Genomic DNA, 13474 nt, shown 5'->3' on the forward strand with positions numbered 1-13474 from the left:
TATAAAAAATAAAGTTAATTAAATAAATAATAAATACATAATTTTTTTATACAAATAAAATAATAAGTAGAAATAATAACTAACCTTCAATAGGCCATATAATTCCACATAATAACATCATGGGCAAGAAAGATCCAAGAGCTAGGTAGGTCGCAGTTCTTTCAGTATCGCATATGCAGGATACTACGAAACCTATAAATAAACAACATTTTTTAATATAGGTTTAAATTCAAAAAAAAATTGCAGTAATCGAACCCGCGTACTTGAGTTAAAATCTTTTGTAGTCTATTAACAAAATGGAAAATTTTTAAAATATTTCTTCAAATATTATATTTCTAAAATTTCTTTAAAATATTTATTGTATTCAAATAAATATTATTGGCAAGAAAATATAAATTGAATCCTCACTTGAGGAAATGAAAAATGATTTATTTTCATTTCTTCGCTCTGGTACCATGCTACCGTACATCGTATATACACGTACAACATAATGTTTCATTATAATTAAGAAAGGTAGGAATAGTACGAGTATTTTCAAAGAACAAAATTTTTTGCCGAATTTTCTAAAAATATTACGAAAGTTACAGTTTTTTATATTAAAAAAATCCTAAAGCGACGCTGGCTGGTACGTTTGTGTTTAAAAAAATGACCAACTAATTTAAAATTCTTTGTAATTTAAATTTTTCTTTGCTAACATTTTTAACTCAAAGTTATACAATTTTTTTCGTCAAATTATATCTTGTATTAAGAATTAAAACAAGTATAAATAAATGTAAGTCAAAAGTGGAGAACGGAATATGTCACTAGGTTCGCGGCGTTAAGCTCCGCGACAAACAATATCTAGGAGTGACACTAGATCTATTTGGTCCGCTAAAAAACATCTTTTACCTTATATAAAACAAATGAAAACTAACATAAAAAGATCCCGAGAGATTTTATTATACAAGAAAAGTTGAATAAATGTATGCGGTTGTGTGTCTGATTCTGTCTCAGTAACTCTGGCTTTGTAAGAGATAATATTGAAATAAAAATCAAAAGAACTTTATAAAACGGAGTAAATTGTATTTACGTCTACTTTTTTACAATTACATTTAAATCTAAATCTTTTATAAAAAATATCTTGCATATACTAGGGTTGGTAGAGGAAAACTAGTGTTAAGACGTTCCGATCTCCAATTTTTATAAATAAAAAATTGGGAGACCAGTCGTGACGCAGAGGTACAAGTGTGTGTGACCGATTATGTGTGGGACCGATTATGGGTTTGATTCCCTCTCGAGGACCCAACAAACAGTTCAGCCAGTTACTTACCAAAAGTCATTCCACACAATCCATTAATGAGTGTTAACACCACCACCCACATCACAGGGCCAGTGATCGTCAGGTCGAAGACAAGAAATCCAATTATTAGTACCGTAACAGTTTGTACTATCATCACAATCATTTGAACTAGCACGTGGGCGAAGAGGATCTCTGTGCCTGTAAAAGAAAATACTAATGTAGGAAAAAAGTGAAAAATCAAAGAGGTTTTTAAGATTTTGTTAATTAAGATAATTTTAAAAATATATATATTACTTATTTGGTTTTTTTTAAATTACAATTACGTTATTCTTGCATCAAATGTGTGATATATTTAAAATATAATAAAATATACCTGTAATTCCTGATACTAGAGAACGTTCTAAAATTCCTTCATTTCGTTCTGCCAACATAGCACCTGATGTTAGAGCGACGGCCAAGAAGAAGATGATCCTGTTGAAAATATATAAAATAACAGTTAACACTCTATGGTATATATATTATTAAAATACATGTTTGACACATTATTATAAAATAAATAATGAAAGCATTAGGGGAATTGTGCTTAAGATGACATACTTTTTGTTTGAAGACAAATATTTCAAATAAATAAAGTGATCTGAGAACAGCATATTGCCTATACTGTTATATATTTCATAATCAACGAAATTATTTTAGTTTCAGAACAATCATCTTTCAAACATCATAAAAACAAACAAAAATCGCACTTAGGCCGAACAGTGTAAGACGACATATCTACAGGGTAAAATGACATACTTAGTATGTGGCATAAAAACGCCATCATTATTTGTCGAGCATAGTTCAGAAATAAATAGTTTCTTCTTTGCTGGAGGGCTTTTAAACAGTATTAAGGCCAGATTCATACATGTTGCACTTATCTACCTATACACGTGTTGCACCTATACACGTTATCAGTCACTTCCTTTTCCAAAAGGGAAATAAGCTTCGTCACTTGCGGCTATTGAATTCCCTTGCTCTAGCAGCCTTATCCATGTCTTCTTGTGACCAATATATATTCGTTTGTAATTGCCAGGCATTTTGTAGGTAAAGCAAAAAAAAATACATCGATTCTATTTATAAGGGTAAGATAGTATGCCATCTTATACTCACGTTTTGTATGTCGTCTTACCCAATAGATATATGAATTTAATTTTAACCGTTGTGACAAAAGATTATAGGATAGAATGAGCTTTTAGCGTTAGTTGTGTCATATAATAATCCTATTTTACATTTATAATTAGTTCAAATAGAAAATCTTTATTTTACATGTCTTTTCACCATCAAGCAAAAGCGAAAGAAAAATTTGTTGCAATTGAAAATAACGAAAACATGAATTACTTGCCCATCTGCATTCACTTTCAGCCATACTGAATTTAAGCACTAGCTGCATTTACAGACACTCTTTAAAACGTCACAAGATCGCACTTAGCGCTAATAGTTTCATCAATATTGGTAGTGTGTCATCTTATCATAGTATGCCATCTTGAGCACAATTCCCCTACATCATTTAGCATTATTACAACGACCGAAAAAAGACAGCGGGAATCCGCTGGTTTCAAAGGGCGCAGGACCGGACGGAGTGGCGAGTATTAGGAGAGACCAATGTCCAGCAGTGGACTTTGAAAAAATTGATGGATGGATAGAATGAAAGCATTCACATTATCGTTCTGATCAAGTTCCAAACCACTCACGCAGAAAAAAATATTTCTCATACAAGAATATGAGTGTGTGAATCTTTCCTAAATGTTAAAACACTGGTTGCCCACGCACCGCCCTATATCCGAAGCATTGTGTGTTGAGTGACGGCACTAACTATTATTAATTTCACACATTATTTATCTAAAGGAAACGTTCATCCAAAGTTTATTCATGTGAAAGGATATTTGATAATTATCTCTGTATACTTATTAGGCTAGTTAAATTAACAAAATCTAAATCGCAAAGTTAACGCACTCAAAAGATACGACCAATTATGCATCGTTTTTACTGCATTTAGTATGGAATTCATAATCAAGACCTATAGGGTACTTCTCGTTGACCTACAGTTATATAAATATACAAAACTATAAGATGTAATTGTTATTTACTCACGTTAATATAACACCGGGGCCGGCGAAGTCGGTGAAATTTGGAACTTTCAAACCGAAAATAGGGTTGTTGAACTGAAACAAGTATTTTTTTAATGAAAATATATAATATATCTTTTTATATGTATCTATCTAAAATTCCATAAGAAATATTCAAATTATTTTACCAAGAAGAACGAGAAGATTGGAGTGACATATCAGTACTTTCTCTGTGACCAAATTACCATATACAATATTAAAATTTAGACTATTTAAAATTATTATAATAAAATTACATATATATGTATTATGTCTATATAAGAGCAAATTATTTGGCTTTTCTCACGTAATCGAAACACTTAAGCTTAGGCGAAAATTTTCTTTAAATCACTTTGAAAGTCTTGTACTAAACACTTACTACAGTTTCGTAAAACTTTTATTACTTTAACCATTCTCATTAGTGCTTATTGTAATTGAAAGATCAAGGTAACATTTGCAATTATTTTTTATTAATATAGGTAATAGATATCTAAATAAGTCTTTGGTTTGTTGAAATCGGGAGTCCTTTTTACAAGAATGAAGTTTGAAATAAATAAAACTGTAATCTCTTTGCGCAAGCATTTTTTTTCAACTTTCCGTATGTGACAGGGTAGATACCTAGTGTGTAGGGACTCCTTTCTCCACATTCTGCCCAATTTTTGACACATTGCGTGGTAAATAGTATAACCGCGCTTTGTCTTCTTTCCGGAGCGAGAAAATGAAAATAATTCATTCCCCAGACTGAGAATCGAACCAACAACTGTCACGTTTACAGTCATACGCTGTGCAACAGCCACATTAATTTGTTTAATAATTCTCAATTAATTTATCTAATAAACTATGTTATAAGTAAAAAAACAGAGAACGGAGTGTCTAAACACTAGGTTCTGAGTATTGATTATCATACTTACATTGACAGGCACTGACATTAACCTCCTAGGCAGTTCACACACTTCGCTAAGATTTTCTATTGCGTCCATCAAAGACTCTTGGATATCTCTGTTCAACATCCACTCCATTTGTTTATCTGATGAAGAATAAAAGAAAAGTTATGGACTAAAGAAGACTAAGAAAGACTTTTTTAGAGATAGATATCTTTCTTTTCCACTAAATTGTGAAAATATACACTATATCTATACATAAACAAAATTATAATATATCATAGATAATGTAATTTCAATCGATAGAGTAGGATTTAGATTCTAGGTAAATATAACATTTGTCATCTAAGCACAATCAAGATACAATATCAAGAATATTTATGTCGCTATGCGCTATCATCGAGATTTTGCGTATCGAATGGCGAGTCAACATGCAATTTCTCGTAGGTAGTGGGGAACGGAGTGGCTTAACACTAGGTTCCCTTTGCCTACCTAGATATAAAAAGTAAGCTACACGACCACAAAAAAACTGACTTTATTTATTGATGATACAAAATGTATTACACTTTATAATGCAAATTCAACAGATTACCAAATAAAATGTAATAAGTGATTCCGATACGGAAGTGAGAATATAATTTTCTGTGAAAAAACCAACAAAGGGACGTTTCAACGAGATTACTAAAAGGCAATTTCGAGGCATTAACGACATACCGTTGATCCTTTTATCAAAAACCTGTGGGTATGTGACGGTCGTGGAAGTCTCATTTCAGAAGTAAACCCTATCTGATTATATATCTCGCATAAAAGAATGCCCAATATCAACCATTCCTTTCTCTTCTTTTCTCAATTTTTTTGATTGTAGAACTTCAATATTTTCTGTATGTTTTTTTTTAGTGGTATCTATATAAGAACGTATGGGTCATGTAATCAGAGAGGTTGAACAGTTTCCAAAAGATGCAGGTTCGAGTCTCGTTTATTTTTTATACTTTTTTTCTAAAAATATTTATTTAAGTACCTTACTAAGATGGAAACATTTTAATTTCATTACCCACGCATTCTCTTTTTTATCAACCAAAACAAAACAAATATACTCGTAAATAACGTAACAGATACCTATGTGTAAAAATTCCTTTCTTATTGCTTCTTAGTTACTCACATTTCTAAGCTCCTTACGTCTCTCAGTCACTTTCTATACATTTTCAAAACTAATTCAATATCTTTATCTTTTTTCTTCACTTTCACTTTGTATCCTGCAAGTAGCAAGGTAGACCGAGAGAGCCTCCGCTCCCTACTTGGTGGAACTCATCGCCGCGTTTTCCCTCGACATCAGAGCGAAGAAATGAAAATATTAAAAATTCAATTTCCTCAAGTGGAAATCGAACCCACAATTTGTCACGTTTACAGTCGAACGCTCGAGCCCCTGAACAGCCACTAAGGAGATTCTCTATCAAAATGCCTAAATATACGTTCGGCCATTATTTTTTACTTAATTTAACTTTATAAATAAAATTCGAGCCACATTTGACAGGGGAACCTTAAAACATTTCGTACTGGCGCAGGAAGTAACGGAAGTAGTTAATTTACATACAAATTGAATGAAACTTTTTGATAGGCCTGCTCTTATCTTATCTATAAACATTAGGTTACATTTTGCGTGACGGACTGCATTTCCTTTCGAAGCTTACAAGCCGTACAAAGCCTAAAATTGGTTTTTAATGTTGTCAAGTAGGTATCTCGGTACCTAGAGTTAAGACACTCCTCTCCTATTACAATCTTTCTGTTCTCCACTTTTGACGGAAAGTGATTACTTTTTAAAATACTTTTATATGATTATCTGTTTAGGCCTATATATTTAGTAAGACTTGAAAAGTATTTAAATGTTGTTATGAGGAGAGCAATTTTTTTTATAATTTCTAAACAGATTTAAAAAAAATAATAATAACTTAAAATAGTAGTAGTAGTAGTAGTAGTAGTTTTTTTGTGAAATAGGACTTGTAGTCTAACAATCTTAACATTTTAAATAAAAGTAATTGTAAAAGCGACTGATTGTAAAGCGACTTCCTCGCTGTGGCAACGAGATAAAGTGCGGCGTTCCACTAGGTTCCCAGGTTCCTTCTACCTACCATGCAATGTGCGAAATACAGAGAAAAAAAGTACCTCAAGAATAAATTACAATTAATCTTACCAGTATCATCCAAATGGACTTCAATTTGAGAGCTAAAGATAGTATCGTTGTCGGTATGTCTCGGATCACGCATTCTTTCTTGTAAAGACGTCGAGAAGTTAGCAGGGAACACTAGTACCGTTCTCACTTTGCCCCTCACTGCTTCTTCCATCGCAATCTCTTTGGATGGATATGATATCTAAAAATATATGGGATATAATTAGTTAGTATTAGCCATATGTTTAAATATATAATTTTAAATATATAAATCCGCCAGCATATACATTTCGTGCATACGAAAAGTATCTCTAAAAGTATCTCTAGTAAAATAAAAATAAAGAAATATTACTACCACTACAGGATTTCCCAAAATTCCCAAAGGAAAGGAAAATAACGAGATTTTACTTTTAAATAATCCACGTAAATAGAGTAGCGAGCTACACTCTATCTAGAATAAATTAAAGTCGAATATCTTTTTTCTAATTAACTCTATCGTATGAAGTTAAACTGATAGATGAAAAGCATCCGCCTGAATCATTTCCAACATTTCTCATATATAATCTTAGAGAGATGTCAACGAACGAGTATTTCTCGTACGACGACCCTGTTGTGTGTGTGGCATATAAATATGTGGTTTTTCTATCTGAAAAACCATTTTCAAGAGATTCGGAAAATTCTATTTCCATAGGTTTTTATTCTGATGTCTATATCTTTATATTATATTTGATAAATATTATTATGAGTTTGGATGTGACTTGAATGAATTTAATTCTTTTTATACTACTTTTTGTATTATATTACCTTCAATATAGGACACAAACTGTAATAACGTAATGGAAACACATCGTAAAGTATATCGCATTAGAAATAGCAAAGAATCTTGCAAAGATTAAGAAGGTAATAAACTATCCTAAAGTTAATTGAAATCTTTTTTTTTTTATAGTGATTAATTTTAAAGTATAAAATCTATATTTTCATTTCTACTGACTTAATTTCCTCGATCTGGTTAATTTACGGCGTTGAGTTCCGCCACTTAACACTTAAAATCTAATAAATAAGTGGTAAAGTCTAATAAATAGGCGAAACCTTAAGTGAGTGCTGCCACTCAAAATACGAGAGATGTGTAAGACCAAAAATAATGAAATTCGAAATTATACAAATTAGAACAATAATTAATTATATCAACTTTGTTAACAAACGACAGCTGTGAATTTAAGGGAGACCAGTAAATGATACACGAACTCGAGGAAAATTAGGCAAGAACAATTGTTTGACTAATATGAAATATTACTGTTTGTTTTATAACAAACTTCTTACTACATATAAATATGTAGAAGCACTTCTTTTTCTTATATTTTAGATTTTAAAAGAAAAGAGAGGATAAGATAAGATCGATTCTTTTTCTAATACACTACATATTTCTAAGATTATTTGCCAAGTTCGTTCCAAATCTTTAAAGAAAAGGGCCTTATCAAATACAAGACGAAATGTAAGTTCTACATTCATCAATGTAAGATAATTTTCAGCTTTACGCGAACGTGGTGTTCAGACAATCCAATCCCGATTTTGCGATTGAATTTAAGACGTGTTGAGTGACGGAACTCTACGCCGCACGTTCTCTTGATAGAACGGGGAAATGGAAATAATTATTTGCTTTAAATGGTAACTAAGCTTACAAGCATCACATACAGGTAAATGTTATACTACTGAAAACACCAATCGCATAAAAGCAATTTCTTCCAAAAATGAATATTGAACTGACTATCATTTTATTAAATCGTATATATGCCAACTCTAGTACAAAATATTTACCAATAATAAAGAAAATAATTACAGAATAATTTGTGGAAACGTTGCTAATTTAATATTCCTCACGTTCATTATCTGTCTCCATGGATTGCGTTCACAATTAAATCTTTACGACTTCCGCGGTTATGAATTATTAAACTGTTTTCACGATCCTAATTATGTTAGCGGATTTCCGAATTGTTGGCTAATTCAGTATACAATTTGGTTTGTTATACTGGGACATTGTTAATTACAATTAAATTGTTTCTTTGTTATGATTTCACGATCAATTTTAAAAATATAATACTTTTTTAGAAAACGTACAAAAAATAAACGAAGTGGTAGTTCACTCGGAATAAAAGTCGCGTGTTTTGATAAGAACTTACCAAATTATGCTGCCGTTGTGACAAGAAATCCAGATATCGACAACTAAATCTTGTTAAATTCCATTCCCATGTTTGACGATCTTGAGGACAGCTTCTGTCGTAATCACAAAGGACTTTAGTATTGTTGGCTCCCACTTCATGATTGACGATACCTATCGGAAGACTGTTGGGGTAGTGGCCGATGGCGAGACAGAAGAGAATCATTTGGGATAGTGGTAAGCCGATGATGAATGATAGTAAGCTGTAAAAGAAAGAATTAATCGAATTTTTAGATTGTTAATACTTCGAAAATAAAAAATGTTAAATATATTTAAATTCTACATATAATTATCAGTTTTTGTTTTTACCAAAATCATATTACTTTTGGCAAATAATGATGTTTTAAGTAAGATTCCATATAATGTTAAAATTTATTTATTTAATGTTTTGTTAATGATTTATTATTGTCTAATACGTACCCATAATTCCTGAATAAGCTCCAGAAATTCTTCCAAACCAAGGCCTCCATATGATGAAGCTGCATTGGCTTTATTCTCTGCAATAGTCCACTTGGAGGTTTCTCTTCTGGCGGTAAAGCTTCTACTAAATTAGATTCTACAACAATTCCCCGACCTTTACTGCTCATAGAGACGTTGTCTCCGAACTCTCCTGAAATTTCGCCTATTTCGTCTTCTACTTCTACTGATGTTGGATCCTAAAACACAAAATATAATTCATAAGTATGACTGTATCTTGCCCTCAAAAATACACGAGTAATCAGGTTAAAAAGTTTAATTTAATATGGATTTTATCCATTTTTTAAATGTGCCATTAAAATAACCTTTTTGTATAATCTATTGGTTATTTCACGGGGTTTTTCGGTTAATATAAAAAATAAAATTACCATTTTGTTAATGCTCTTAGAATTTGAATAATGCTCTTAAGCTTATTTCCATTTTAAATCAGTTTCCCAACATGTGAATTTTGGCAGTCGTCTCAGAGATTTAGCGACCTTTTGGTGTAGAAAAACTTTTTGGTAGATAATATGAAGGTTACAATTTGTATTGGCCTTGTTAAATATTTAATAAACAAAATATATTTTTCCATGTCGTGAAAATGTTTATGTTCACTAAAACTTACAGGTATTGAAGGAATTTCCACACGTTCAACAACATCAGCGAGGATACTTGACCGACGTCGTTTCCCCATGTTTTGGAGAACAGACAGTTTTAGGAAGACATCTTCGAGGCTCTCCGCGTTGTACCTCGTTATCAGCTCAGTTGGTGACTCCTCAGCTAGGAACCTGCCTCCACGCATGAGACCAATCTGGAAAAAATGTGCTCCTTTTAATTACTATTTTTAAACATTATAGCCAACTAAGCTGTACGTTCACATCCCAAAGCGCTGCAGTATAATTTGGTATAACTTTTGAAATATTCCAAAATATTGTATAATAAATAGCATGTCCCAGGCAAATGATTGAAATGTAATATTTCATAAAAACTCTAAAAAAATAATTATTCATTGTCAAACTTGAAGCATAAATCTCAGTATAAATATAAATAAAGGTAAGGATTTAAAAAAGTATTATTAAACAATAATTTATGTTGCGTATAAAAATTGAAACTGGAATTAGCTACAAGCAATTAATGATTTACGATGCCTTTGCTATATTAGAAAATATTTGAAGGTGAAAAATGTTTTATACATTTTGTTGTTTTTATTTATTAATTAGCATGATAGGCAAACGGGAAAGATAGTGTTAAGACACTCCGTTTCCCACTGCTCAATCCCAAAGGCATTGCGTACTGAGTGGTGGACACGGTGGTGGTGGAAATTAAGATAATTCAATCTACCCAGTGTAAATCGAACCCACATCCGTCGCTTTTTTATTAAGCAAAATATATAAACTTAAAACTTTATATTATATTTTATAATAAAACAGAAATATAACTGCATGTAATATTAGTTATTCAGTGAACTGTTTCTAATAACTGTCTCTCAGCGTCATATCAGTTTAGTTTATTAATTGATAATCATGTATACTGACTGTTCCTTAGGGATTTCAATATTTCAGATGTTCTGTACATTACACCTAGTTTTATGTTTGACCTGGATCAAGCCAACAAGGTGGATCTAGCCTACAAAACAGAAGTGAGCATTTACTTCGATTGGTCAAGTTCGAGTCGGGGTACGTAGTTATAGTATCATATTATTGCACTCTTAGGAAAGAAAAATACTTATTTCGAGTACTTACAATTTTTTTTTATGAACCTAACGAAAAACTTCATTATATGAGATAATGAAATTGAAACATTTCCGAGAGCGGTATTCGAAGCTACGACCGTCACATATACAATTAGACATAATAAGGCAAAATACTTACAATATTAGCTTGTTTCGTTTCGTCGATATAATGTGTTGTGATGATGACTGTTGTTCTTCCGCCATTACTAATATCTACTAAGTGATCCCATATGCTGAAAATTATATAAAATTTTATTAAATAAAAAAATAAAAAAAAGCTTTACGATGTAAAGATAGTTTTATCACTGCAGGTTTTCTCTAGTCAACCCTTATTATTGACAGAGATGAAAGGAGCAAATTATTTTAAAATATTCTCTTAATAATAAACTGTTTAGGGTAGGCATAGGGAACCTAGTGATAAGACACTCCGTTCCGAACAGTACAAGAAATTGATTTAATTTTTTCTATTATTAGCCGACTTTTTTTAAAAAGGAGTAGGTTTTATATTCGTGAACTATATAGAGATAATAATAAATAGATATATAATAACTATCAATAATATCACTTATCATTTTAAAATTTTCTTTACTTTAAATCAATTAAATATTATTTTATAGAATTTAATTTTGATTAAAGTTCGTATCTAAGTTCATATCTATACCTAAGTACAGCTTTGAAATTAGTTTTATTTGATTATAAAACATATGTTAAAAAAAATATGTTTTTTTATATGTTAATGCCAAACTTTTTTTATTATTATGTTAACAAGATTTTTACTTTGAGTTCAACTTCCTTGAACTCGACCTGAACTTGTGTAAAAAGTAAATTTGAATTTTGAATAAATAATTATCATAATATTTTTCCTGATTTTTTCTACAGATAAATGTTTCCTTCAAAGTTGTTGTCTATAACAACGTTAATTAAACATTTTGCAATCATTATTCTTACAATTATTTTTTAAACTGACTAACGTGATGGTTGAGGGTTCAATTCCCATCAGGGAAATTAAATATTTTCAATTCCTCGCTTTGGTAACAGACGTTGAAATCCACCATGCTTTACATCATGAAGCTGAAGCTGTAAAACATAAAAAAAACTTTATATCTTGAGATTATTCTAGGTATGTCTTGAGATTATTCAGCTTCATGTTTTATCCGGCGCACAGCAGGATAGGCAGAGGGAACCTAGTGTTAAGACACTCCGTTTCCCACTTTCCACCGAATTCTGGTGCGGAACGGACGGAACTCAACGCCGCTCTTTTCCAACACCAGAGCGAAGAAATGAAAATATATATGTAAATAATTATTTCATGTCTACGAGTGATGATCGAACCTACAAACGTCGCATTACAGTCACATCCTTGTACCGCAGCACCACGACGGCCTTACGAACGGACGGATTTTTCAAAATTACCCTTAAAATTGATATATTTTAAATATAAAATAAGCATAATAATGCTACACAGTAATAAGCGATTGAAAACCAACAATTAACCGCCATAAGTTGAAATTAGACGCTAAACCACTATGTAGGAAATATGTTATTTTACTCCATTTTGAATGAATTCTAATAATTTACTAAGAAATAGTTTTCCGCTCACGGGTCCATTTGCTTGAACTATACTGTGCACAATGTGGGGAACGGAAGTGTCTTAACGGGAACGGAGTATTCCCTCACCCCTCAGGTTCCCTCTGCCTACCCTGCTATTTTTGAGATACAGCATGAAGTTTAAAAAAAAATTCCATGAGTGGAAATCGAACTCACAATCACATCATACACGTTTACATGTAGAACCTTCTCTACTAAGCTATGGAGGGGTAATATGTGCTTAAAATCTATAATCTTTATCGGATTGTTTGAGGTTCCCGCTGATAGGATTTCGGCTTAAGTAAGATTCACTTTGATTTTATCGCTCTTGTTTTGGTTTCTTTTGTTTTATGTTTTAGGTAGAGAAAAGAAAGGTTATTAGATACACAGCGGTACAGTATCTGTCTGTCATTACAAGGGTTACGGGTTTAATTTAATTTTCTCGCTCTGGTGACGGAGAGTCGGGAATGTAGTGTCTTAGTAATAGACCCTCTCTGCTTAAACTGCCATATGTGCTATATTGCGTGATATATGTACTATGTATACTAAAAATAATAAAAAATTGTATATTTTTATATGTTTTTTGATGTTATAATTTTAATTATGTATTATTAATATTATTTCGACTTTTCTCAACATTTACTCACTTTTTTATTTTTTTTAATTTCTTGGTTAAGTTTAGAAGCATTTGTATTCTAATTCAATACCTAAGATTCTAAGCCACAAATAAGTATCAAAATAACAAAAATATGATAAAAATAAAGAATCTAATTAATATAAAAAACAATTAAATATTTACCTCTGTCGTAGTACTGGATCCACTCCAACAGTAGGTTCATCCAGGATAAGTAACTCGGGATCGTGTAATAACGCAGCCGCTAAAGACACTCTACGTTGCTGACCACCAGAAAGATTTTTGACTTGTCTGTGAAAAATTTATATATAAAGTATTGTTTAATTCATAAATAAAGATGATATATTTTTTAAATACCTTCACGCTGTATCCCGCATTTAAT

General features: G+C 31.4%; 1 protein-coding gene across 1 annotated transcript in view; it reads right to left on the minus strand.

Moving 5' to 3' along the window:
- osy (ABC transporter oskyddad) overlaps positions 1-13474 on the minus strand; it is a 47076-nt gene that overhangs the window by 1142 nt on the left and 32460 nt on the right. The window contains exons 5-15 of the mRNA XM_085202516.1: positions 13258-13383; positions 11011-11104; positions 9765-9950; positions 9104-9339; positions 8646-8886; positions 6493-6670; positions 4335-4450; positions 3410-3480; positions 1653-1750; positions 1310-1477; positions 85-192 (exon numbers count right to left, since the gene is read on the minus strand). Coding sequence (XP_085058642.1) covers positions 85-192; positions 1310-1477; positions 1653-1750; positions 3410-3480; positions 4335-4450; positions 6493-6670; positions 8646-8886; positions 9104-9339; positions 9765-9950; positions 11011-11104; positions 13258-13383 — 1622 coding nt within the window. The remainder of the gene's footprint in view (positions 1-84; positions 193-1309; positions 1478-1652; positions 1751-3409; positions 3481-4334; positions 4451-6492; positions 6671-8645; positions 8887-9103; positions 9340-9764; positions 9951-11010; positions 11105-13257; positions 13384-13474) is intronic.

This window comes from Heliconius melpomene, chromosome 19, assembly GCF_056956725.1.
Source record: "Heliconius melpomene rosina isolate 202511_hmr_F chromosome 19, ASM5695672v1, whole genome shotgun sequence".
NCBI classification, from domain to species: Eukaryota; Metazoa; Arthropoda; class Insecta; order Lepidoptera; family Nymphalidae; genus Heliconius; species Heliconius melpomene.